We start from the raw sequence: 27,654 nt of genomic DNA on the forward strand, positions 1-27,654 counted from the left end.
GCATACTAAATGGTTTCTCTGCAAAGTAGAGAGCGTTAAATTGTGTAATTCTGCAAATTATAACTTTAAAAGTGAAAGTAAATAAATATCTACAGACAACCTCTTTTCATGTTAAGTTTCAATTACAATTTAATCTGCACTCTATACAGTTCTGTAGAAAAATACTATATTTTAGAGAACAGCACATTAGCATTAACTAACTGAAAATGAACAGATCACTTACAATATTCAGACTGACTATATGCACATTATAGATACTCAGGTTCATGTGGGTTTGTGCTCATTTCCACACAGTGATATCAACAAAAGCACGTCTTCACTATGACAGACTGTAAAATGAATACTGACAGATCAATCCTCCCATGATGCACTGTGGCAACAACAGACCACCCAGGAAGACTCCAAAACCACAATGTGGCACCACAGGAAACATCAGGTAGCCATTACTGCTCATGATCACAGAGGATCATGTCAACGTACATGTGGAGACACTCGTAAACAAACATACAGTTCATACTCACAAACACACATTTAATCTAAGCCCTGCAAAGGACATACATGCAGCAAACTTATGTTATTAGAAACAGACATGAGACATTCTCACATACACAAAGTCTTACATGACAAGCTCAGTCAGAATCCACTTCACAGCTGAGAAGAAAGCGAAGTAGGGCTAAAGAAAGGAAACAGATATCAGACACATGTAGGCCCAGCTTCGCACTGCATGGATTACAAACAAAGAGGCTGAAGAGCTTCAAAACATTTGCAGGGCTCACGTCCAATAGCGTGCGTCCACTGTCGCTACTTTCCGAATAGACCCAACATAGAGCCTGGTAGTCATATAGAGTCACCCTGTGGACACAACGATAGAAAAACAAAATAGAGAATGAAACAGAATATCAGAAATAGAGATCAGCTAAATCATTTGAGGACAATGCAGCCCTGATAGGGTGATATAAGTCTTGATTCACACACTCTCTTTGGTATTGCATGCCTGTGGGGCCTTTTGGACTGCTGTGTGGGAGCAGGAAGAAAAGATCCCACCTCTGCTATAACTGCTCCTTTGCCTACCAATAATATATTGGATGGATGTGGCAAGAATGGGAAAAGGAAAGCATGTGAAAGCCGAGAGCTTCCTGAGAGGTTCCTCAAAGTGACGTAGGAAGGTGGGTGAGTGTATGTGTGTGTGTGTGTGTGTGTGTGTGTAGATGATTTGGGGATATTGGGGGGATAACAGAGGATTTAGAGGCTTAGTAGACCCTGAGGGTGTGAGATCTAGGTCTGTCTGGGTGAGGTTATTGAAGGCGTTTCTAACTTGCACACACACGCACACACTGGACACTGTTCTTATAGCCTTTGGACAAGTTCCTGTATACTTGACAGTGCTTTGTGTGTGAACGTTTGTCCAAGTATGTGTGTGATGTCTGAGCGGGCCCAGTATATCCGCAGCCCTGGGCGATGTTCAAACCAACCTCAGTCACAGTACGGGTGACACACAGCTCCAGCACACCGCCAGGAACCAATTAGCACTAAGCCAGGCCACATAATAGCGTTAGCAGCAAATTCAGACCAGTGCAAAAATCTGAGTTTGTGTGCGTTTGCGTGGATGTGTGATTACTTTATGTCAATGTGGGTGTGTACGAATACTCTTCATTTTCTCAGCATAGCATGACTTTTTATGGATTTCTCTTGCTTGGAAAGATGGAGAGGATGTAAAGGGAACTAAAAATAATTCCTGTGCATTTATCTTCATGCTGCGTCTCGGTGCTGACCAATAAATTCAGGCTGGCAGTTGGTTTCATCTTTAAGTCGTCCACTTTAAAATGTCATTAACAAAAAAGAAAAGGCACATTAATACTTTACAGATGGCACTGGGTTAACACAGATCACACTGGAGTCATTAGTGTTAAGATCTGAAGGCTGTTACTCATCACGCTAATACTTCACCAACACCAGTCACATTATTCCTTCATCAAACGTCGACCTCCATTCTAAACAATCCCTCTTCAGCCAACATTAAATATTCAGGGAAAGCACTTGTAGGCCTGTTTGTTTTTATGGGTGGATCTGTAAACTATTTGCTGTCAGCTTTTGATGTTCATCCCTATGACATGCAGGCGTGGTTGTCTACTTGTGTGATCATTTGTCACCCGGGATTTTTATACACTGAGACAGCACAGCACAAATCTCTTCGCCCACGTCCTGCAGGCAGAAGAACGGCCTGGCTGCAGTATTGTGGTAGAGACGTAAACGTGGCCATAAGCTTCTGTGTGACTAGATGTGCAGCTAAGTTCAGATTCCACACATGACGCCACGGAGGAATTACAGTGTGTGTCTGTCTGTTTTGGCATTCCTACTCTGTGAAATTAGGAAAGGTATCCTCTTGGATTAGATTTCCAAATTAATTGCAGAATGTTGCCACCCACTGCTCTCGGCGTTTTCCAGGACACACAGCATTGCAACAAGTCTAATACTTGTGTGTGTGTGTGTGTGACTTCAGGTTTTGTCCTAATTCTTTTGTTTCGGGGAAAGATTTGCTATAATCCCCTAATGGAGAACTTTGCTGAGTGAGGGGTCGGAGTTCAGCACAGAAAAGCTCAACATGATTGGCCAAGTTAAGAGCTGTCAGCATGAGGGGAGACATGCTCTCATTCTGTAGCCTCCCTCATATTATGTGCATACATTTACACACATGCAAACACTCACACTCATGCGTACACTTGAGCTGGCATGTTCAAGTACACCCTCAGACAGACACACACACACATGCACTTTGAAATACTCACCTCTTGAAAGAGCCCATCTGCAGAAGCTTATTCATCACAGCCCCTTCTGCTTCACCAAAAAAGTTCCCGGTCTGAGAGCAAAAAGAAAGGCTTTAGTTTAATTAAACGAGTCAGAATAAAGTCTTTATGTTCATTTAAATTGTAAAAAAATTAGTAGTAGATGGATCTCTTTTTGCACCCAAACCCTGGAACTAAACTCATCTTCTTTACCGACTGACCTGGAAATTATTTTAGTTGGTCAGTTCTTTTTTAAAATGTCAGAAAAGAAAAACACGCACAGAAAACCTGCTGATCCATGTCACCATCATAAACTGTCACAAGGACTGAAGTCAGGTAACTGTAGTGCAAAGTAAAAATGACAAGCCGAGGTTTTCAAGCCTCATAATCCTGCTACATTACAAATCATTCTCCACAAAGAAACACGCAGACTTATGGAAAAACAAAAGCAATAAATAGTCCCACCACCACCACTACCAGGTGTGTCTTACCTTTAACATTACATTATCATTCTTTCCAGCTGTCTCTCTATGTTAATGTTCACAAATCCTAAACGTGAAATCATCAGTAAATAGAAAATGCTGGTATGGATCAGTCCTCTCGAAGTGTTTGGTTTTCCCTTGGTGAGGAGCAGCTTTCCTCTGAGACCACTGACAAACTGCCAGGCAGCACTTGCTGGTTGGAGTCACATGTTCTTTATGCAGCCAACTCTGTCATGAATCTGTGTATTGGTGAACATAGGCTGGTGTATATGTCTTGTAACACGGAAGAGATTTATGCCCTGATCTAGTTTGTAAAAAAGCATCTTTGAATGCTACGCACTAGCTCCTTGCAAAACCTTTCAGAAAAACTGCACCATCTAACATATCTTCTTATTTTATGTGTTTTATCCTCTTTTACTACTGAATGTTTCTCAGTCCTGAAATTATTGGATTCCTTGGTCTACACAAAAATATGGCATTTGCTTGCTAAAGAGTACTGTTATATATTTTCCCCATTCATTCTTCCTTATTCTAATTTTCTTGACTCTGTGGGGCAGAAAATGTGACTCAGCGCTATATAACCTCTGCCTAGTAACAAAATAACAGCTGATAGTCAAAGCTGTTCACACATTCAATGCAACATTTTATAATTCACATTGTTACCTTATTAGTCAAATACATTGTCCCCATTTAATATTGTTATTAAAAAATCGTGACATTTGGTAGCCTAAAAGCTCTGCCACATCCAAATTAAGTTAAAATAAAGCACAGAAGCCTGCAAGTGAGATACACATGAAAAGAACATGCAGGGTAAAGCAAGGGCAGTGACAGCCAGCGGACTGGTTTCTGCATGAGGCAGAGTCAGAGTGACAGCATGTCTGGTGACAGCTAAGCAGAGGGTATAGTCTATGCGAGAGCAGCAGCACGTCTCATTGTGAGCAGTCAAAGGGACAATATTCTGTGTGAGATGCAGAAAGAAAATTACACCGCTCAAAAAAATTGATCATTACGATATATTACAAAGTTAGTTAAATGCCAGTGACATCAATATATACAGTTAGGAAACATAAAGTATGAATTAATTTCAGCTGCTTTGGTGCAAATGAAACTGTTTGGTCAGAAACACACACGAGTGGCCTGCTGGAGGTCGTTTTTTAGAGCCTTAGTGCTGCTCCTGTTCCTCCTCGCACGAAGGAGCAGGTAACGGTCGTGCTGCTGGGTTGATGCCCTTCTGCGGCTTTGTCAAGCTCTTATTGTGTAATGGCCCATCTCCTGATATACCCCCACACAACTGGGAGTGCTGGGAGACAGCAAAACCTGCGTGACAGCACATATGGACGTGCCATCCTGGAGAATCTGGACTACCTATTGGTCTCATGCTACGAACAGTGACAAGGACACATTAACAGAAATTAGTCGGAGCAATGATCCACGGCTGCTGTCTGTAAAAACCTTTCATTTGCACCAAACCAGGTAAAACTGATCTACAGTCGTTAATCCTTCTTTACAGACTGATAGCCCTGAAGTATCTCCGACTTGCTGTGATGCTGTCATGATGTGTTCCCTTAATTTTTTTGAGCAACAGTTTTTCGAACAGGGACGCACATCCGAGGTGGAGATGACCAGGTACACGATGGATTCAATTTTCTGGTTGCAGTGAAATCAAAATGAAATGTATAACTGTGACAAAAAGAGGCTCGTTCATCCATGTCTCACCAAAGTATAGTCCTCTGCTACCAGAATGAAGCCATTGTTGTCAATTAAGTAGCAGTTAATATTCTGTAAAAGAGAAATATGTGTTAGAGAGTCGGAAGATTCACGGAGGGTTGACTGCGAACGTGAAAACAAACTGACCTCATCATCACAGCTTATGGAGCACTTCCCATCTAATGCTGCACACTGTAAAATGAAAAATGATGTTTGCATGTGTCACAACAAATATTCAGGCTGGTTGGGAACATAAATCCCCTTTGGCCACTGGAAACCTTTAAAGACTTGCGGAATAGGAAAACTAATGGATAGTCAATTTAATTGGACAGACCGACGACCTTTTGTGTAAAGTTTCAAATTGTTATTATTTCATCAAATGTGAAATATTTTTTCAAAACTCAAACATAAACAACATTAGTTACAGTTTTTATATTGAGCTTGCAAGGTGTTATTCTGCATTTCACATGCAGGTTCTGTGTTAATGCATTTGTACCTGTCTGCTTGCTGTCCAGAATTTCTTCTGAAAAAACTCCAGTTTCATCTGGATGCCCACAGCTGTAAGAGAAAGAGTCACGCAGAGACAGCAGCAGGTCATGTGTTCTGTGTGTTGGGAAGTGCACTGTGATCTCTGTTATACACAACGTTATCCCGCTGGCACAAGAGAATCTTAATATACACGCAGCATCAGAACGCATCATTCATTAACCTCCAATGACGAAAACAGACAAAACAGGCTACAAGGGCGAGTACGCCCCGGACCATACATGCATCAGCTTGTATTTCTGGAAGGCTGAATGTGTAAGTCTACCATGTGTGCAGATGCCACTAACCACACTTAAAATTTCACATCACTCTAAACCAGACTTCTTTCTCTGTGGCCACATGAAATCCATTCCTCAGTCTGCTTCCCTGTTGCTATCCTGACGTGCACTTCCAGAGCTGCTACACTGAGCTGCTCTCACGTCCATAAGCCACATCGCAGCAGGTCCTTAAATGCACAGATCTGACCAGAATTCCTTGCCTGGAAAAAGACACCGGCTGACATTAAATGCGTCAGCTTTTTCGGAGTTGACTACGGAAAGACTGACACATTTACCACAGGCTTTAACTTCTTCTCCTACTCGTCCTCCTCTCGCTCTACCTCATGCTATTAAGACTCAGGAGGACGAGCGTTCTCTCAGTGGGGGTTTGTCATCCTTTAGGTGGTCTGTAAATCTTTAGAAGCATGTCACAGAGCTTTATCCAAAAGCAGTGCAATCAGGTAGCAAACTAAATCAAAAAGAAGGGAGCATCTGAATAGATTTAACAAACTGGATATTAAACTACAGTATGAAAGATACACGGATTGGCGAGTGTAGATGGTTTTGAGTCCAAGTAGTGTGGATATTTGTACATACTAAAGAAGGCAGCATTCAAACACCGAGTGTGTAACAGATTTCATTCCAAACGAAGCAGAAGTGAAACACGCTCGGCCGAAAACACCGCTACAGTTCACCAGACGCACATTTAGTCACCATTCTCATTCACTCCTCCTCCTCCTGGTGCAGTGGTAGCATTCAAGGCAAACTGAATTAGTTTAGGCACACTTCTGTGTTTCTGTCTGATTATGCAGAGAGAAACACACAGTGTAGCGTGTAGATGGGATCAAGATAATAAATATAAATAAATATAAAATGCTAATTTAAAGCATGAAGCCTTCATAGATGATAACATTAGCTTTGCATTTCTTTCAGGATAATTATGTGTTTGTGTGAATATTTAAGTGCAGCGGGGTGCTACTGCATCCTGTTTTAGCTCTTGCCCAGAGGAACAGGTGCAGCTTATCCCATCATGAGCTTTGCCAGATCCTTTCAGCAGCCCACCACTTCTACACCCACATGGAAAACCCAGGAGAAGAGTCTAATTTAAGATGCTGGGCAACAGCACTGGAAACACACGTGATGCTAAACCAGGAAGAGTCCACATCATCAAGACAACAAAAAGATCTTCTCTGAAAAAGAAAGAAAAAAGTAATAAAACAAAAGAAATGGTAAAGGTGTTTTTATAACACAAAAAGATGACAAATTAGTGAATGTATATGCCAGTTAAAGTTATTATTTTCTAATATAGAGACATTAATATGATGGCATGTCTGTTACCTCAGAAAGAAAATCAAGTTAACATAAATCCAGTATGAATGGCAGAGGAGTTTGCTCTGTGCGAGATGGTATTAGGGGTTAAACGTGCACTGATTTGGCTGCTACGGGGAAGCTGGCTCAGAACAAAAGCCCAAATCTGTCTCACTAATGCTCAGGAATTTTCTGTACTATGGGGGAACATTTAATTTCCTAAAGTATGATTTAAGAACTTGGGGGTATTTATGCCCTGAGCTGGGTTTATGAGTCCAAACATGAAGAGACATAAAATCCACTCTAAATCCATCCGATCACCAATCTTGTATAAGTGCAATCCCAGGCAGGGAGAGATGACAACGACTTAAAGTCCACAGGTATTTGGGGAGTCTAATAAGGATTGCGTAAATGTAAATGTCCATCAGTGCAGGACTGCATCTGAATGTTAGTGCTCTTGTGCATAACCAGAATTTGTTGAGCGTGCACATGCATCGAGTCACATTGCAGCTGCAGCTCAAAAAACACCTCTAGAACAAGCATGCACGCATACACAGAACAGAGAGAGAGGAGTGATTTTCACATTTGTTTGTGCATTCATGCAGCAGCAGTTCCACAGCACACGGGGTGGATCATGTCAACATCCTGCAGAATTGTCAGAGGATGAACAGAACAGGAGGATGCAGACAGATTTAACTGACCTCTCCTTCCTGTCTTCTTGTTGCATTAGACTTGATTCACTGCTGTTCAGCAATATAGAAATACTGGAAACAGCTAGTTTCAGCCTCCTAGCAGACACCCCTGTGGTATCAATTTCAAAATCCTGCATCGCCTTATTCTCAAGTTATCGCATTCGCAAGATTTTCAAACCTCTGACCTCATGAGATTTGAAATCAGCCATGATTTTCAGTAGACGCAAATATGACAGCATTTTGAAAATCCTCGCATTCGCAAGATTTTCAGAAAACATGACCTCTGACCTTGAGGTCAAGGTCACTGAGATTCAAAGTCATCCAAGATTTTTAGTAGCTGGACCTTATCAATCAATTTGAAGCTTCTGCGTTGCCTAGTTCTCAACTCATCTGATTCACACACTTGGGCATACACACCATCTGCCTTTAATGGCTACAGAATAAAAGTCTGTTTTGGCTACATTGCAAACATTTGTGAATGAGGTCATGCACAGATAGCATCTATGTAGCTTCCCCTTAAGGTTATTTCCACATGCACTGAAGCATCACAGGATATCACGTGATCACATGGTGATAATATGTGGCGTCCTAGTCAGAGGAGGACATGTTTTTTCCTCTGTTTCTTTTTAGGTAACTCGAGGAGACGTTCACACGTTACAGCACAAACACAGCAGACTGTCTGGGCATATCAACCATACGGGCTTTTAGCAAATACAAAGGTGTCATCACACATTTGAGGATGTATTTGCCTGTGTAGGCGTACAGAACCACTCCAGTGTGCAAGTGAATGTGTCGATTTGTCTTTATGTCTGTGTGTGTGTGTGCAAGTACATGGATTTATGTTTGCCTGCAGTAGTCGCTCAAGGTTAACTGAGCAAACCTTTAGTCATTTAGAACAATAATAATGAATTTAACATAAACTGGTGACACAAACTGACCTCAGGTTTAACATGACAGAACTGACATAATTGTCAGGCCCTTCAGCAGAGGGAAGAAGGGATGTAAATATGGATGGACAGGAGAGCAAATACCACAAAGGGTATTGCAGGACTGAGCCTGCATGTAAGCTTAATCATATTTATCATAATAATCTCTCCAACCCCTTCCTTTGTTCATTTTTTGCTTCTCCTTCAAGCCACCCATGAGTTTATACAAGCTTCACAGTCAATCCATCTACATGCACATACACACGCGTATTAAAAAGAAAAATCCATGTAACTATATTGCAACCGCTACATATCCTAATGTGTGTGTGCATGCGTATGGGTGCATTCGTGCATTCTGTGTTGCTGTGCTGGGGGCGTGTTCTGCCAGCCCTTCTGCCCACGGCTCATGCATAATAGCATCCAACCATGCCACAGCAATGGGCATCCTCTGACAATGTTCGCTGCGTGCTGAAGTGTTTGAATATTTGTGCAGAGGCTGCAATCCAGATCTAATTTTGTCTAGTTCGGTTCTTGCCAGAGCAAATAGGAGGTAACGTGAATGTCAGTGAATGTGTTTGTGCTGTGATTTGAGAGGCACAGCTGTCCACTGAGAGATGACACACCATCACACTTACAAATGCAACTGGGGACAGGGAGAGCGAGGGAGCGAAGAGAGACAGAAGTGTTGATTTGGTTTGAAGAGCCGAAATTCAACATAAACGAGCAAGAGGAAATGTAAAAGATTAGGATGCAGAAAATTACAGGCAGAGGCAGAAAAAGAGGTTGAGAGATGGTAGGAGAGCAACAGGGAGAGAGAGATAAAGAGCAAGAGAGGAGAGAGAGAGAGCGCAAGCCAGGGAGAGAGAGGCAGAGCTTTCTAACTCCAGTGATTCCCAGACTGGCTGCCCGGCTGGCACTGAGCTCTGTGCTCTAATTCACCCGATCTGATGGGGTTTCATGCCCTTGCTGCCAGTGCTGGGGGTTTTAAGAGCAACACGGGTTTCTGCTGTTGATCTTAAATCTCTTCTCACCTGCTGACCATATCAGCCTGCACAGATGATTACCAGGACAAGCTAATCTCAGCCTTACTGACGGCTAATGGATCTTCAACTGAAACACCAGTAAATGCAAGTGGCCCAAAGACGACTGGCAGAAATGAGAGGTAGGTGCTCCATCAGAGGAAACAGCATAAAGAGCATTTGTGTGTGTCTGTGTGCGTATATGTAGATGGAAAGGCTGTTAAACTAGAATATTATGTAAACTGCTCCCTGACTATTGGAAAAGGGTTGCTTACGAAAGCTTTTGAATAAAAACTCTACATTTCTTGTAGCTATTTATGTTGGTACCAGGACAACTTAAAATGATGCTTGCTGCAGGTTGTGTTTGTCATGAAAAACTTCTTTGTAGGTGCTTTGGGCTGGAGGGACACATCAGAGCAAAGTGCCTCTCTGTTTTGTTGATCTCGTTCCACAAATGCTGTCAAAGAGCTCCACTGAGCCGCTGCCGTGCTCATGCTTGTATGTTCCCTGTAAGCAGGACCGTTTGTGATCACGTGACTGAATTCATTCTTGCATATGGACAGTCATTTCAGTAACGAGGATGCAATTATCACAGGTCGTTGCACTGTATTAAATCTCAACCCAGCCATGTTATGATGCGCTTTGTTTGGGGCAAGTCAAATAAAAGCTGCAAAGGCAACACCGCCAAGAGCCACTGTACCAAACAAACACCTGACATTAGAGCACCTGCGCCTGGATATCTCCACACTTGTACAACGTAATCCGAGAAGTCCACCAGCTAAACAGAGATCAAATGATGCTTTTAACTGCATGTTAGAAAATAGAAGACTGCGTTAAAATGTGGTTTATTTAAAGAATGTAGCGGTGAGATAAAGTCATTCTGGTGCAAACTGCAGAATGTTTTAAATTATTATTTTTTGCTACCTAATTCATGTTAACGTTCTTTGTGGTTGGTTATTTATTGTGTTGTTAGCTGCAGAGTGTTGCCTAAGAGCTCCTGCAGGGTAAAGACATAATTTATAAAAATATTTGATCAGAGGAACATGGAGCTTCTGTTCCGGTGAAAACAGATGCGATGCAGCATGTCCATCTATTCACCAGATATGTTTGTGACTTGTGAGCTAGCTACATTTACAGGCTTGGGTCAGAGCTTCATTTCATTGAGCCTCGAGCTAGTCAAGCCAAGCTATAAATACTGCTGTAATGTTCCAGAAGGAATGGACATGAAGTTATCTCAAAGGGAATCAGACACCTAATATGTGCTGCGTATGGATTTGTGTGTGGGTGAGGGGTTATGCGGCTTTGGCAAAGTCACCAAAGGCCCCTGTCTAAGGGGGTGGGAGGTGGGAGTTGGCATATTAGCAGAAGTTTACTTTCTTGTTTATTATACAAAAAAACAATGCAAAAAAAGCAAAGAAAAAAGTTACATATTCAAGCCAAAAATGACACAATCCTGTATTTTGTTTTCCCCAGATTAAAATAAGTTATTTCTGTTATTATATACTACAGAAAATATAGCGACAAAATAAACTGCAAATCATCGAACACCGTTTTATTTACATGGAGACTAGACTGTAACACTGTGGTGTGAATCAATTGCAATTATGTAACAGTACTGCAGGATATTATTGAACACTTTTGAAAGCTGCAGAATGAAGGGTTACAGTGCACCTTCATTTCTGACACGCAGCTGCAAATATTCCACTTTTACACGTCTGATCCACTAATGCGTCCCTTTGTTTCCACAGCGATACTGGTGTGTGCTGTCCTCTCACTCCTGTCTTTGTCACATGCCTGTCCGAAGGAGTGTAGCTGCAACAGCAACACCAAAGCAGTAGACTGCCGGGGTCGAGGACTGTATGACATCCCGCGACGACTGCATCCAGACACCCAGGAATTATACCTTCAAGATAATCGCATCAGGGGGCTTGGATCAATGGCTTTCAGGGAAATACCCCTTGTTCGCATTCTCGATATATCTAATAACTCTATAACAACAATTTCGCCGACTGCTCTGCTTGGGCTGAGAATGCTGCAGCGACTCAGCCTGGCTCACAACAACCTGAGGGAGCTCGACAAGCGGCTGCTTGGACCTATCCGCTCACTTTCACACCTTGACCTCTCACACAACAGGTTAGACCTTGATGCTAGAAAAAAAAGTTACGTTCCCTGATTTGATTTCGCATGACTCTCATTTTATTTTGTTTCGTTTCCCTTTCACCAGCCTGTGGGGTTTGCCGGGAGCCATGGGGGACAGTTTGAGGAACCTCAGCCACCTGGGGCTAGCACACAACAGGCTGACACGATTAGATCGTTCCCTGTTGGAGGCCCTGACACACCTGGACAGCCTTGCACTACGCAGCAACCCCTGGAGGTGTGACTGCCAACTTATAGGCCTCAAACTCTGGCTGGAGACCTACCTCTTTAAAGGTCAGACCACTATCAGCTCTAGGCAGCGACTGGGAAACTTCCATAACATTTCCAAGGTTCATCCATAACAACGCCTTTCTTGCTGGGCAAAGTGCTGATTGTAATATTTAATCACAGCAGTACAAGAAATGCATGGGAATAAATCTACAGCAAGCCAGAGGTCAGGATGCAACAAGTGAATATTCTTAAAAAGAAGAACAGAACTTTATAAAAATGTGGGATTTCAGCATAAAAATGTCTCCAAATGAATATCCTGCTGAGAATTTTTCATTGAAGAGACTATCAGCGTTAACTGTTAATACAGAGATGGTCATTTCCAGCTGCAATAATGTATATCTGTATACAGTATCTCTGCTCTGGCACAACTTAGCAGCAAGACGCCTGCATAGAACAGACGAAGCATCAATGACAACAGATCAGACAAAGCATGAAAGGAGGATGTGATGTGAAAGGAGGTTGCAAAGAAGCTTGCAGACAAGCTGAGCGTTGCTTTGTATGTATTAAAACTTAAAGTTGTACTCTGATCTTTGAGCAGGTTGCATCATATCTCAGACTAATTATAGAGGAAAATGCCTGATTTTGCACCTCGGCCAATGCAGTTGACCTTTGAAAAACCTGGAAACTATATTTATATATATATTTTATATATATATTTATTTACTGGGGGTACTCATGATTTCAGGGGAGCTCATCAAATGTCATCTGTATGGGGAACGAGTTAATGATAGTTAATTGTTTTTTTAGTTTTTAAAATATTAAATCAGTCCGCTTGAGAATCTACTGAACACGGTGCACTGCAGCTCTTATAACTGTGGTCTTCAGCTACACAGTGAAGATTAAGAGTTCTTTGTTACTGTGAAACACATTATTTTCCACGCAAAACTAAATCCAGCACGCATTAGATAGCAAAATTACCACTGTATAATGAAAGCCGGGCGTGCATGGAGCTGGCTGGCACGCCTACATGCCTATGTCACCCTGACACAGCTTTCATCTTACAGGCTGAAAATTCTAATTACTACAAAACAGAACAACGAATCCAGATACAATAATGCATGCTTAACAGAAAACCAGTGGTTAATAACACAAGCAGAGTCACAGTGTGTGACAGAGCATGCTTTACAAGAAAACAGAGCGATGAATATTAGCCTCCTAAGACCCGAACTCTTCCTCGGCAGCATTTTGAATTTCTCTTTGATATTTGGGCACATTGGCGCCCGATGAATGTAAAAACAAAGAATTACCAGATTTTTTTTAACCTTATTTTTGTTTTTATGAAAAATGAGAGCCACATATGAGGATATTCGTGTAAAATGTTGATAGAACAGTAGCAGGATAATGTCCTCGTAAGTGGATATCAGGCCCTTGTAGATAAAAATTGAGTATTTTGATCTAAATAACCCAAAATGTGACGTCCACATATGTGGACGCAGGTCCTAAAGTGATTTATGGTACATACAGAAGGCAGTTGACCCATGTTACTCAGCTCTAGTGATCCAACTTCTTTTAATCACATAACACTTGCTAATGTGGCCGTTTACAGTAATATATCCTAGACTAAAAACACAAATATAAATGAGCTAGTGCAAGCTTAGCTGATGAGTATGACTGAGGTTTTCTCTGTAAGCTGCTGCAAAGGATACTTGGTGATTAAGTTATGAACAACTGACACAACCTTCAAAACTCAGTGTTGGTCATTTCTAACTATTAAACTCTGACCCCAGGTGGAGTGGTGGATGAAGTGCTTTGCTCCCAACCAGAAGAAATGAAGGACAGAGACCTGCAGAAGATCCCTTACCAGCTCTTCCATGTCTGTATGACTACAAGCTACCATTACCTATTTGCCAACATACACCACCTTGAGTCTGAGAGACTACTACAAAGTCACACCCATGGCAACCACGCTCATCCTTCTAGCCATGCTCTCCACGTCCCCATGGCGATGGGGGAGGGATTTGGTGGTGGAGGTGGAGGTGGCATGGCAGAGTGCGAAACTAAGCAGAAGCCACGGCCCGTCAACCTGCGGCACGCTATTGCCACAGTGATCATCACCGGTGTAGTGTGTGGGATCGTGTGTCTGATGATGCTGGCTGCCGCGGTGTACGGATGCGCCTACGCCGCTATCATGGCCAAATATCAGCGGGAGTTAAAGAAGAATGAGGAACTAGCGGCAGCGCAGGGTGCAGATCACGCCACAGCAGATGAGAAGGAACCACTGGAGAACGCCATCGCCTAGGAGACGACAACTACCCCGAGACTTAAAACCTGGGCCTCAACCCTTTAACCTAATTGTCTGCGGATGTGCCACGCGTGTGCTTGTGCATGTATGTGCGCGAGAGATTATTTATTTGCGAGTATGTTCACCTCATTTCTGAGACTTGGGTAGCTAAACTCCACAGGTATCTATGCACTGATCAGAAGAGTGTCTTCTGCTGTATGCGGGTTTGAAGGACAGGCCAAAGAATTCCAACATTCGTTTTGTCTAAGAAAAGCATATCACTGATATATTTATAACTGTGTACTTGTAGGTATAATCGTGACGCTCTTGTATTTAAAAAATGGACTTTAGAGTTTGGTTGTCGTTTGGTTGTTATTCGTAATTTTGATAACTCATAGTAGGCAGCTGCTGTCAGTCCTGTCGCATCACTGATGTGAGTGTATGTGAACGAGGTTGTGTTTTTATCTGTGACTGAGCGTGTGTGAAAGCGTACTGTACTGTACGCACATATTACAGATGCGTCTGTGCCTAATAATGTGACACAGGTTTGAGGAGGAAGTGTTTTCTTAAAGGATATTTTTCCGTTTGTGACGTTAAAAATGAGAAATTCGCTGAAGCAATAATGAAACAAACTAAAACAACAACACAACTCGGATTCAGCCTTGTTGTTTTTCTCTTCACTTTGTGGGTCTGAATTATCGTCACGCTGCACACACACACACACACACACACACACACACACACACACACACACACACACACACACACACACAGACACACACTAAGTTTTAGAACTACAGGTTTTGAGAACAGTCCTGTTTGTGATTTTATGCTGATGGTAGTCATGTCCTACAATATGTATTATATATAATAAAGGGAAGCGTTTTACCTGATCAGTATACTGCCAGTTAATTTGATAAGGTCCTTAAAATATTGTTTAAGGAGGGGAAATCTGGGGAGATTTGCTCATGCTGGAGAGAAATCAACTCGTGAAATATTATTTATACATATAAAAACATTATTTTAATGTCTAAATCAGAAGAAAACAGTAACACAACTCAATACACTGTTCTGTAAGACAGTGTAAGACCCTCAGGCGAAAATGCCTCCGACAGTAGTTACAGTTACAGTGAAATGAGGGCTATCTGTGTGGATGTCTTTGCCCATGTCAGCTTAATGATCCGCTGAAACGATGGCATATCTGTAACAATTTGGGACTTCTGAGGGAAACATCGGGAGATGCACATTTGACATTATATTTTTTGCATCTTTTATTTTATTACAAGCAAAATGTCTCGAGAAGAAACAGAAAATATGAAAATATATTTTTCCTGTGTCTATTAGAAAAAACGATTATTATCGATTTTTGGAGAGTTTCGATTACTCAGCGCAGTGAGACAGACGAACGTGCAGAAATGCTTTTGGTTTAAATGCCGTGACTTTCATGGTTTTGTGTATATCAGGGTAGGAGACTCACTGCACGTGTCTTGGGATGTGACCACAAACACTGATCCACACGCAAGCGGACTGGAATACAAATGCGTGCCTATGTATGCACATATTAAAATTGTGACTCGATGTCTGCAGGGCCAGTGGTATGTGATGTCATCAGCCTGTCCTGTTAAGTTAGCGTGTTCGCGTATTCACAAGTCCACAGCTCAGTGGAGCGCAGTGCAGTGAAAACTGGCCCTAACCGCCCTACGCTCAATTTGCATTCTAGCCTACATCTCTCCTCCCATCTGACTCTCTTATATAAAATCATCCGCACAGACACCCCCTGCTGCTCTGACAAACGTGATCATCAGTGCCGTACATCAGCACCCACTCCAACAATAAGGTCTTCTAAAAGTCTTGGTGCTGACTAGTCATTTGCATTGCTGCTGAGTAGGATTTGAGAGAATGTTGTTATCTTAAAACTACAGTGATCAAGTCATCAGGGTCAAATAATCCTGTGGGCTGGTGTAAACTGTGGGCTGGAAACCTGATGCATACGCTGTGTGCATGCATGTGTGCATGCTTGTGTGTCTGCGTGCGCCGTGGCAGCGCACAGACTCTCCCATCTCTGTCCTTCTGCTCCAGTGGTTTCCCCCTGGCCAAGAATACCCACAATGCACTGCTTTCATGTCAGCGCATCCAGGCACCGTGAAATAATTTTCTCTCCCACTGCCCTTTTATTTGGTCTCTTATTTTATCACTGCTAGCCCGAAAGACTTCCCTCGTGTTTCTCTCCACATCAAACCGTGTTCTGGGATTTCTCCACTGGCACGAAGCTGGTCGTCATGTGTTGACGAGAGCGTGGACACAGATCCTTAGTCTTTGGTCCTTTGTGTATATTTTCGCCAGTGGAAAGGATGGCTGTACTTCACAAGTGTGCTTCACTATATGTGACTAGAACAATTCATTGATTTAAAACTCTAATCTAAATGTTAAAAACAGTGAGGAAGCAGGATCATCTATACCAATTACTACGAATAAACCATCACAAAACTTTCATAACTCAACTGACCTACACTCACTGTAACACTGACTCTTCCTGTGGCTTTGGGGAGAGTTAGATTATAAACAAATATAACCTAGTGACAGAGAAACCATATGTATGCCTGCATGTCTGTCCTCCTCCCCCTTTTCCCCTCCTTCCATTTATTCTTTTCCTCTGTAACTGAGATAATGGTAACTCAACAAGAGCCATGAACTTTCTGACTGCACCAAGTTGCACTGTATGGGCGTTACATTGTGGGGCTTCTGAGTCACCAGGATGTGAGATGAGGCAGGCCACAAAGAAATCATCTAGGCTGCAATATGCTTTAAACAGACACAGAGGCATAAGAAAAAAATGCACGAAAGGCACTTACATGCAGACTTTCAGCTTTAATTTGAAGCAGTGTTCCACTGATATGCAGTAATTAAGCATAATTACTAAAGGATGTAACAATCTATTGTAAAATGCAGGGGTAAACACACAGACATGGGCAGGGAGTGTTTCACCTCAAAGTGGAAGAGAGGTGTGGGGAGACAAGTGTAAACTGGGGAAAATGAAGCCGTGTAAGGTTCTGTGGATGTGGATGTGCGTATAGGTGAGTGGGTGTAAAACAAAAATACAGGAAGACACACTTGCGTGCTCGCTTACCTGCAGCTATTGGTGATTTCCTCTCATCCAAAAGCTGAATAGCAGTACTGGCCAAAACAACACTCTTGTTCTCCGACCCTGAAACGCACACAAAAGCACACACAAATACAAACGACAAAGACACGCAGAGTTCACATATCAGTCATATCATAATTCCTTATATTATTTCTGAACTGACCACAGGGAGATTGGAGAGAGGAACGCTGATCATAGATACCACAGAGCCCTATTTATGGCTGCAGCTAACTACCACAGTCCTGAGAGGAAGAGTGCATCCAAGGCAAGTCCGGCGAGTAAATAAGAGGCTTTCAGATCACTTGTATTAGCTGGCACTAATGGAAACCCTGAGGCTGAGAACAGATGAGAGCACATTCTGCCTCTGGAGGAGAAACCTTTTTCTTAGAGAAGCAGTTACACTGAATATGCGCGAGGGGCTTGTGTGTATGTGGGTCTTTTTGTGACTCTGTGTGCGTCTGTATTTGTGTTCTGGGCAAGTCACTATGGAAAGGGCTGAACCTCTTCCTAATGTATCTTATTTCAAGCCACAGCAATCAGTGCGATCCACAAGAACACAGCCCAGAATTAATAAGAGAGGAAGGGGAGGTACAGATGCACGGCCAGAGAAAACAGCCAAAAATGGGTGAAAGAGGGACAGAGAACATTTCAAAGGGTCCTTTTAAAACCACATTAGTGTATTCAATTAGTTTACAAAATATAAGCTTCTTTAGAAAATATAATGACTGTGTTTTTTAACTCGTGGGTTCCAGTGTCGTCAGTTCACTATAATGAGGATTTAACGGTACCGATGTTTCCTCAAACACAGAGACAACATCATCACCATCCAAATGAAAGTCACGACTAACCTGTGTTAAAAGGCAGAGAGTAAACAAAGGTACCAGGAACTTGTTCTGCCGCTCTCTTGTACCACAGGGGAAAGTGGTCGGCATTGAACACCCCCTCTCGGTCTTCAGCTGTCAGAAAGTCTCTTAAAGCAGACGGGAAACAGAGAATACAAATGACGCACACGACACACCAAATATACAAACAACACTAAAGTCAACACAAACATCAGGCCGTGTTCATGCGCACACACTGTATGCGTGCAGTCAGAAAACGTACTTGCTTGTAAGTTCATCTGGCACCACAAACAGGTTAATCCTGGACAGGCCTGTTCTCGTGCCCAGGTAAGCTATCTCCACTCCTTTATCAGAATTCCTGTATCATGTGACAAATGAATATCCGGCTGTTGTGAATTCATTTTAAGCCAAAGAAATCAGTAACTGTGCTAAATTATTAACATTTTAGCTGTGCAAATATATGCTCCATATTATGGTATTTTCTATTTCAAAGAGGAATAAAATCCAACATAAATAACAACATCATTTCACTTTCCTTTTATTTTAAAGGGTAATAAGGTGACATACTCTGACTTATTAAGCACAAGGCTGGTCCAGTAGGCTTCCAATGGAGCGGTCACCACTGCATCAAAGAGAACTTCCTGAATCAGCTCCTTGTCACCTAACAGGACAAAGGCAAAAAGGCACATTTCCACACGTGAAGCTTGTTCATTAACTTGCTAATAACATATAAAATATGGGGGCTGTAAATGAGCATAACTAACAATATAAGTGGGGTTCGTGCCCACTGAGGTACAGTTTAATTGCCTCTATCTGACTCAGGTAGCGGTGCTCTGGGTGCTCATCTGTGTTGCAGTATGTCCTGTAACATGACAAGAGAGAAAAATATGAGCGTTTGTTAGAGTCACAACCAACTTCAGATCAGTTCCTTTCTTAAAACTGTAATCGCTTTAGTTTTGGTCACATAATCCAGTTGCTTTCAGTTGCTTTTGGATTGCAAAGCATCTCCAGTGAATAAAACCTGAGGTAGAAGGAAGACACTTCTTTTCATTTACAAGCATTAGTTTGAAAAGCATTTATTGTAATGTGTTTAGATGTTGGTTCCCAAGCCTGGAGACCACAAGTCATCAAGTGACACAAACAATCAAGTCAAAGTTCTGCAGATCCCAAAAACTGTTGTAGAGCTGTTGTATTTCAGCTGACATCAAACCTAACTTTGATTTATTTTTATGATTTGGCAGTATTTTAGGATTTAGCCCAATAAAGATGTCCTTTGAGTAAGGGACGGGGATAAAACAGCGGCGGGAATATACTCTTACCATTCGTCTGCCAGGGCTACATCAGGATGCTCCAAGTCATGAAGTCCTGTAAAAAAGAAAACGTGAAAACTATTTGGTTCAAAACAAATACGCAAAAACACTCAATATGAAGTCATAATAATAGGGCTAGGCATCTACATCTCCACTGCGCACACTTAAACACACACCGGGGGATGAAAAATGTGTTTTTTGAATGGATGTGACAGCTCTGATTAGATCAGGAAGAGCCAAGTCATGCTCTGAGCGCTCTGTGTGATGGACATGTTTAGAGAAACACACAGACAGACACACACACCACCACCACCGCATGAATATTAACATGCATGGGGACTGACGTGAAAACAGACATGCATGCACGTGGAGAAACACACAAGCAGGAGCAGACATACAACACTGTCAGGAGAAGGACGCACAACACACCTAAGGAGCCGCAAAGGGGAATATTTAACTTCCTGTGAAGTTGTGGCTTTTTAAATCACTACATGAAGAGAAAGACTAGACAAAAAGTGTCTACAGGTTTGAAGAGGAACTGGTTACGTTGGGCCAAAGAGGAGAAGTTAGAAGACTTTACATACCCAACACAGTTTATAAAACATGATGAATGTTTACTGATTTAATCAGATTATCTAATGTCAACTTCATCCAGTCACAACATCAAATGTTATTTTAACCTTCGTGTAATATTTCATTTCATTTCATTTATTTATTCATTTTCAGGCACAACAATACCTATATTGAACATAAAATACACAAAACAAAAAACAAAACTTGCCTGAAAAAGGAGTGGGACGAAGAAAACTTATTAAATCCCACCCCTATACTCACTCATCAACAAAAAAAAACAATAAACTTCCCGCAGCTACGCCCATCATTGCATACAGACCCATCAACAGCCCCGGGCAGATACAAGCATCTAAGCGGCAGCTCGCAACCAACAATTAGAGCCTTCATAACTGAATACAGAATATATAAATTATAAATTGCATTACCACAGGTAACAGGCAGTAATAACTACAAGTAACAAACACACATACATATACATACATATATATCTACACACACAAGTACATATATGTACATACATACGCACACTTTATTTTTTATTTTTTTTATTTTGGAATCCATACCAGCAATGGTAAGAGGACAGACATTACAGAGCACACTAAAAGCATCATTGAGTATACTGTGACCAGACCAACTGTTTGTAGAGGAATTTAAATCTATGAATATTTTTGCATTGTTTCAGTTGTAAACTCAGACTGTTCCAGATTTTCACACCACATACAGACACACAAAAGCCTTTACGGGTTGTTTGAGTTCTGGGTAATTTGAATTCTCCAAAGCCTCTCACATTATAAACCTTTTCTCGAATTTCAAATCTAGTTTGTAAATTTGCCGGTAAAAGTTTAGTAAAAGCTTTATACAAAATTATGGATGTATTGTAATTAACCAGATCCTGGAATTTAAGTAACTTTGCCTGAAGAAAGAATTTGTGAGTATGATCTAGATAACCAGCCTTGTGAATAATACGCAGTGCTCGTTTCTGTACTGTGACTCATGGATTAGTTGTATTTTTATATGTGTTTCCCCACACTTCCACACAATATGTAAGATATGGAAGAACCAGGGTACAGTACAGAGTACGAAGTGCATCTTTATCAAGGAATTGTTTCACTTTGTTCAAAACTGCGAGGCTTCTAGAAATTTTGGTTTTTATGTGTCTGACGTGGGGTTTCCATGAAATTTTGTTATCAATTATAACTCCCAAAAATTTGTTTTCACTCACATTATCAATTGGTACACCTTCAATGATAATTGGTAATTCTATATTATATTTTAAATTAATCCCTTAATACAATAATCATAAGATTTGAACGGGCATAGTTAATGTCAGAATCCAGCTTTTTCTGCACAAATATCACCGAGGATGGAAAAGTATTTCTTCTTGTTATTGTTTTTAAAAACAGGCCATTTTATTGGTTCTGACTAATCATTCTGCAAAGAGACTTTTATACCATGCATTCCTAGAAAATGATATCCAAATATATTTTTATTAAACATTTTTGTCCTAAAATAACTTTAGAAAGTGCATTTTGTGATTGTGTTTTTGTGTTTTTATACAACAAAATAATAGAAAAGTATTATTATAATACTAAAAAGCTCTCTGTGATGCTGCATTTCATGTAGTGCTCAGAGAAGCATTTACAAACTAAACTAAACTACTTGCTGAGTGCTTGTTTAATGAGAAACAGAAAAACAAAGGCCCTTAGAAGAAGAAGAGGGATCGAGAGAGTGCGAGGGAGAGAAAAGTAGGAAAACAAAAATAAAAGCAACAACAAAAACAACAACAACACAGAAATGAGTCAGAAAGCAAAAAGGCTGATTTCCTACCTTCCTCTACTGTCACGTTTCCCCTGAAGAAAAACTTCCCATGGCCTCTGGAAAGAGCAACCCCTAGACTAAAACAAACAAACAAAACAAACAAAAATAAACAAAAACCCCTAAAACAAAACAAACAAAACATATTTCCTAAAAATCTGTTGTCGTTTACAGATTAACCACCGGAAAATTCAGCTTCGTTAGCTTAAGGAAGTCTTCAGACTTCTTACCTGAAAGGAGTCCCTTTGATGTCTGTGTAGTAGTAATCATTGTGCAAAATCAGCACACGTTTCTGAAAGAGGTGAATATAGAGGCTGCGTTAAACGCCAGGCGGTGCTGTCTGATATCATTTCTTGCAATCTAGCGCCATCTAGTGGTGCAAGTAGTACAAGCTTCTGTTGGGCAGTCCTTAGCTGCAGATGGACATCAGTACATTCATAAAGAGTCTCTTGTGAGCGTCTCTGTCTCTCTATATAAATATAGATATACAATAATAATAATAATAATGTGTGTGTGTATGTGTGTGTGTGGATGTCTGTATAATAATCAGCCTAATGCAAATCGCTCTTTAATATGTGCGAACACACATTTAACACATTCACACATATCTACACACACCTTTCTCTCTCTCTGACAGGCAGGAAGTAAAGCAGAATCAACGGGCTGCTGTTTCCCCGTATTCAGCAACATGTGCTTTGTGGAGATAAGGGGCTCACACGCAGAGAGACACACACCAGTGCATGCACAGCAAACCAAATCAGAAACAAAATCCCCAAGTCAGTCCTGTACATCACTGAGCCAGCTGTAACAAGCCCTTAGCAGAGTGAATGCTTGCTGGTAAGTATTTTCTCTCGCTCAGCCTTTAGGACAAACAAGTGCGTTGTTTGTGCGTTTTGTTGTTTTATTTCTGAACTTTGCATTTCTCACCCCTTTGTCTACACTCTTCTTCACCTCCATTGAGAAGATCCCCGTCTTCCTGTTGACCATTGCATTTCTTAGCTAGAAAGACAAAGCGCGCACACACACACACACACACACACACACACACACACACACACACACACACACAGTTGTGCTTGATGACACTGATTTTCAGAGCGCTGCTGTCCTGACACTTGATGCAGATTTACTAGTGTCTCACCGTGTCTTCCTTATCCTCCCATTCCACCTCAGACAGATCCACGCTGCTATAGTTCGGTTTTCTTCTCTTCTTGCCATCTCCATACTGCACAAACATCCCAACACACACATGCACGCACAATCAGAAATACTGGAAATGACATAACAGAAAGAGTATGCCAAACTACGGCAATTCTTTTGTTGTTCTGTTGTTGTTATCAGTTATCAAAACAAGCCATTGCATTTCACATAATGAAAATGTCATCACAACCTCCAAGAAAATGTTTGTATTTTGTTTTAAATAGTCTTGAACAATAGTTGTCCAGTGTCGCATGTTTGTTAAGCCACATAGCAACTGCACTGTGATCCAGTCAAGCAGGGGCGAAACTCAAGGGATGAACCAGTGTTGTGTGTACATATAATCTACAACTTGGCAAAGAATCTATTTTAAATTGAATCTTTACTTTGTTACTAACATGCACAAACACATCATTTATTCCCATTTATTTAGTTGAATGTATAAAAAGATAACAGAGTCTGACAGCTATAAAATACTATGTTTGCACCAACAAGGGCCACTAGCCAAAAACTTGGCACATCTTGGTGTGGATGGTGTTGCATGGTGGTTCTAGACAAAACTGTGCAGGTGACAGGCCAAATCTACATCAGATGAACCGTATATAAAAGTCATGTCCTTAAAAAACAGGAAAACAGTCCAGTGGACACCAAACACGGGACCTGAAGATCATCAGAAATAGTTTCAGTGGCATGGAGGCAATCATGGAGCCATTTTACCTCCTTTCTTTCCTTAAGAAGGGAAAGAGGGAAACAGACTGAGGTGTATAATAGCGAAGAAGAAACTGAGAAGATTAAATGAGCAAATACATGATAAATTATTACTGAACCAAAGAATTAATCTTTTGTAACAGAAAAGACTACAGAAAGAGTTTGATGAGTAGGTTGATATTGCTATCATAATTGACAGTTAAGTATGAAAGTAAACCCCGGAAGCCACCAGCCAATCTTTGTTTAACTGATACAGAAGCAAAAGTAAAAATGAGAGGGAATAGAGTTTTACATGGTTGCTGCTGCTGTTTCTTGCTTGTGGTTACTCAGTCATGCTGACAAATTACCTTTGGCTTTGAAAATTAGGACTGTGCTCTAATGTAAGAAGTAGCCACAGAAAGACAAGCAAGCAACTGTTGACAAACTATCTCCACATAATCCTGTTTGCACCTGTGCAATAATAGCAGAAGCTCGTTTTTCAAAGCTACTGTAATGAAAAAAAAGCAGGAGTGACACAAGAGAAACCAAAGCTTCAAAAATGTAAATGTACTTTGATGTAAGTGGCCAGATAGTTTTCACTGGTTAACATACAACAAAGAGACGATGGGAGTGGGCGGCTTCAATTGTGCAGAATGTGATGCAGCTTGCAGCACAGTTTCTAACAGCTTGTCTCACCAAACTACATGCATGAAAAAAGAAGAGGATCTTTTTACTCCATTCAAATCACATCTTTTTCAATAAGAAAAGGCTTATTTATTGAAACAGTGAGTTTTAAACAAAACAGTCAATACGTTTTCTGTTTGTTCCTGACCATCCCTTTTAATAATGGTCTGTATTTGTATAGCGCTTTTCTAGTCCCTAAGGACCCCAAAGCGCTTTACACATGCAGTCATTCACCCATTCACACACTGGTGATGGCAGCTACATTGTAGCTGTAATGACAGAGGCGAGGCTGCCGGACACTGGCGCCACCGGGCCCTCTGACCACCTCCAGTAGGCAACGGGTGAAGTATCTTGCTCAAGGACACAACGACAGAGACTGTCCAAGCCGGGGCTCGAACCGGCAACCTTCCGATTACAAGGCGAACTCCCAACTCTTGAGCCACGATCGCCCCGTGATACGTTAATACGACTTTAACAGCATGGCCCACTTTATTAGTAGAGTTTTGCTTTATTTCTCGGTCAACTTCATAATTAATAACTTCATATTTCAGGGTAACAATCCAGTAAGTTCCACAACGTGCTGGACAAAGACAGTGTTGGTAGTTGTTGCCTCTGTACACAACCACAATCAACACTTGGCTGATGTGCAGACTTTAACCTAAGGAATTTAAAAAAAATGCATTAACTGTTTAGGTTAATTACAGCTGTTTTTATACATTTTCAGTGGCTCTTACCAGTGTTTGGATCTTTTTTAAATCCTCCATATTTCCATTCATGAAGACTTCTCTTGCTTGTTGCTGTCATTGTTCGATGTTGTGAAGCTGTCTTTCTAAACCATGGAAATGATTCTGTCCTCATTCACTTTAGCTGACTCCTGTGGTCTTTCAGGCCTTTTGTTCTGTTCTGTCTCTCTGACAGGTTGATTTTGTTTCTTCAGCCTCCCTCTCTTGAATTGACACATCTTTGTGAAAATTACAGCAAGAAGCTATAAAATACAAATTCAACACTTTGCATCAGCTTCAGATGTCATGTCTGTTTCGTTTGCTATGAAATAACAAAGGCTTCACATGGCCATGACTGCTTGTCAGTCAGTTCCCCGATTACCTCTGAGCCTCTGAAAATGCAGGTCTGTGTATAAATTCCCATAATGTTTAAACAGTCAAGCATTTTTTTGTTAAAGCTGAAAGTTTCCTTTCAATCATGTCTTGATTGTTTGATTTGTCACTGTGGTGACACACAGAGGCAGAACCATAAAATCTGTATTTTTGTCCAACAAGCTGTATTTGAAACGACTTTGATTTAGAATAGTCTTCATTTTACGTACACCTATAAAAAGGTGGTGTCATCATACCTGCTGGCACTTGGGCCAATAGCTGGATAGTTTAGTCTTAATTTCACTATTCCTTTATTTAATCAAGTGCTTCAGCCTAATAAAGCACCGATAACTTCTTAAGAATTCAACCGTGCAACAACAGTTTATGTATATGTGACTTTTATTAATCTATCAAGCGTCAGGATGCAACGCTCCAGGAATACACCACTGCTGGGTAGCTCACTGGCTTGACCACTGACCCATTAAATGAAGGTGAAACAGATCAAAGTACTGAACTTTTTAATTGCATTGTATGTGTGTGTTTATGTGTGCGTCTGTGTTACTACTGTATGTGTGTCTACTTTTGAATCTGTCAGTGAGGACTGTCTCCCACCCCTCATTAGCTGTTAAACACTGGTCATTAACGTCTTTAATTAGACCTCTATTAAACCATCTGTCTGTCTGCCTCACTGTCTGTTCTCTGTTCTCCAGCTCATCTGTTGCCCTGGCATCCATATGAGCACCTCACTCTTCTCCCCCAGTGTTACACCAGGCCTACCTGCACCTATCCTCACATTCAGCAGGTTCCCGCAGCCTCCCTCTCTTTCTACACTCTCTCCGTCCAGCTCTTGTGAGAGGAGTGGGTGAGTACAATAGAGTTAATCACAGCCATTCAGAAGCTGTATCTCTGTCTATTCACAGAACAGCAGAGGCCTGGAACATGCTCTCCTCATCTACATACCACCACGCAGCCAGCATACTCACAAGGCACACCACACAGAGTACCACACAATTACACACCATTCTGTTAAAGTCAATCACAATCTCAGTGTGACAACAAAAAAAGAAAATTGGTAAGTGACTTGATGTGAACTCGAGAGGGTGTATTCATCTATCCAGTACAGAACAACACATTTCAACTTCAACCTGTGCATCCTAAAAGGGATTTTTACGGTAATAAGGGTCACACTCAGTAAACTCTGAAATGTCCTGGAGGTAATACTCACGAGTGGCCGTAAATCCGGGTGGGTGAGGATGTAACCGTTGTTGGTGATTGCAAAGGCGTAGCCATGAATGCCCAGCTAGTAGAATATGCAAAAGCACACACAAAGACACACCAAAATTATGCATAACAAATCAGAACCTAATTGTAAATCTGGTTAATCAAGCCCCTTTCAGAGTCTTTGTTTTTGTGGTAAAACCGAGACCCGCACAACGGGAAAGGACGGCATCGTTCATCATGTCATGTCTGAGCAAATAACACACTTTCAAATGTCAACACCTTACACACATCCAAGATTCAGATCTACAAAAGAAATCAGTGCAGGGATGTGGGTGGGGGGACACGAGCAGAATGCATTAATGAACCGAGTGTAACCAGGAGCTGTGACTAAGCTCATCTCTAATGTATCTGCGACTTGGCTTTGCATTCAGTTACTGTACTCTGGACTGACTTATGTGGAGTATTTTATGTATTATAAGGTGGGGTTTTGGACCGCTTGTGGGACTGGAGAGGTGGAGCAACATGTTCAGAGTTCAGTGTAGAGGAGAGGGTAACGGGCACAGAAGTTGCAGATCGTGTAATCAGTCTCTCCTATTTATGCGATAGCTTGCTAGGATCTGGTGGAAACAGACAGTGGCTGTTGTAGCCATGCAGTAAAACATCTTTGTGAGCTAAAGCTGTGTGCATGGGTATTCAGGACTGTGCCAATGTGCACAAGTGT

The 27,654-nt window shown here is 41.4% G+C and overlaps 2 protein-coding genes across 7 annotated transcripts in view; one reads left to right on the forward strand and one right to left on the reverse strand.

The window, feature by feature from the left end:
• The window catches only part of cacna2d3a (calcium channel, voltage-dependent, alpha 2/delta subunit 3a), a 131,966-nt gene that overhangs the window by 11,164 nt on the left and 93,148 nt on the right, over positions 1-27,654 (reverse strand). For 2 of the 6 annotated variants that reach the window (XM_085261157.1, XM_085261156.1), the window contains 17 exons: positions 26,938-27,012; positions 23,192-23,275; positions 22,978-23,049; positions 22,281-22,342; positions 22,063-22,172; positions 19,672-19,717; positions 19,117-19,214; positions 18,920-19,013; positions 18,615-18,710; positions 18,359-18,480; positions 17,496-17,573; positions 5,469-5,530; positions 5,120-5,164; positions 4,982-5,044; positions 2,787-2,857; positions 777-852; positions 621-673 (listed from right to left, as the gene is read on the reverse strand). In XM_085261157.1, the coding sequence (XP_085117283.1) occupies positions 621-673; positions 777-852; positions 2,787-2,857; positions 4,982-5,044; positions 5,120-5,164; positions 5,469-5,530; positions 17,496-17,573; positions 18,359-18,480; positions 18,615-18,710; positions 18,920-19,013; positions 19,117-19,214; positions 19,672-19,717; positions 22,063-22,172; positions 22,281-22,342; positions 22,978-23,049; positions 23,192-23,275; positions 26,938-27,012 (1,307 nt within the window). The remainder of the gene's footprint in view (positions 1-620; positions 674-776; positions 853-2,786; positions 2,858-4,981; positions 5,045-5,119; positions 5,165-5,468; positions 5,531-17,495; positions 17,574-18,358; positions 18,481-18,614; positions 18,711-18,919; positions 19,014-19,116; positions 19,215-19,671; positions 19,718-22,062; positions 22,173-22,280; positions 22,343-22,977; positions 23,050-23,191; positions 23,276-26,937; positions 27,013-27,654) is intronic. The other 4 variants (XM_085261159.1, XM_085261160.1, XM_085261158.1 and 1 more) reach the window with 3 other exon arrangements.
• On the forward strand, positions 9,138-15,261 carry lrtm1 (leucine rich repeat transmembrane protein 1). Its single transcript, XM_085261162.1, has 4 exons — positions 9,138-9,863; positions 11,469-11,853; positions 11,945-12,150; positions 13,875-15,261. Exons 1-4 carry the CDS (start codon positions 9,827-9,829, stop codon positions 14,384-14,386), a joined length of 1,140 nt encoding a protein of 379 aa, XP_085117288.1. The 5' UTR covers positions 9,138-9,826; the 3' UTR covers positions 14,387-15,261.

Source organism: Mchenga conophoros, linkage group LG20, assembly GCF_057382185.1.
Source record: "Mchenga conophoros isolate Kocher_MC1m ecotype Shallow Benthic linkage group LG20, M_conophoros_male_GT1.1, whole genome shotgun sequence".
NCBI lineage: Eukaryota > Metazoa > Chordata > Actinopteri > Cichliformes > Cichlidae > Mchenga > Mchenga conophoros.

Bases quoted from the DNA above. Each gene is read 5' to 3' on its own strand.
- lrtm1 (XM_085261162.1), top strand. From the start codon at position 9,827: ATGCAAGTGGCCCAAAGACGACTGGCAGAAATGAGAG. The intron at 9,864-11,468 runs GTAGGTGCTCCA...TTGTTTCCACAG, and splicing joins ACGACTGGCAGAAATGAGAG to CGATACTGGTGTGTGCTGTC. The intron at 12,151-13,874 runs GTCAGACCACTA...CTCTGACCCCAG, and splicing joins GGAGACCTACCTCTTTAAAG to GTGGAGTGGTGGATGAAGTG.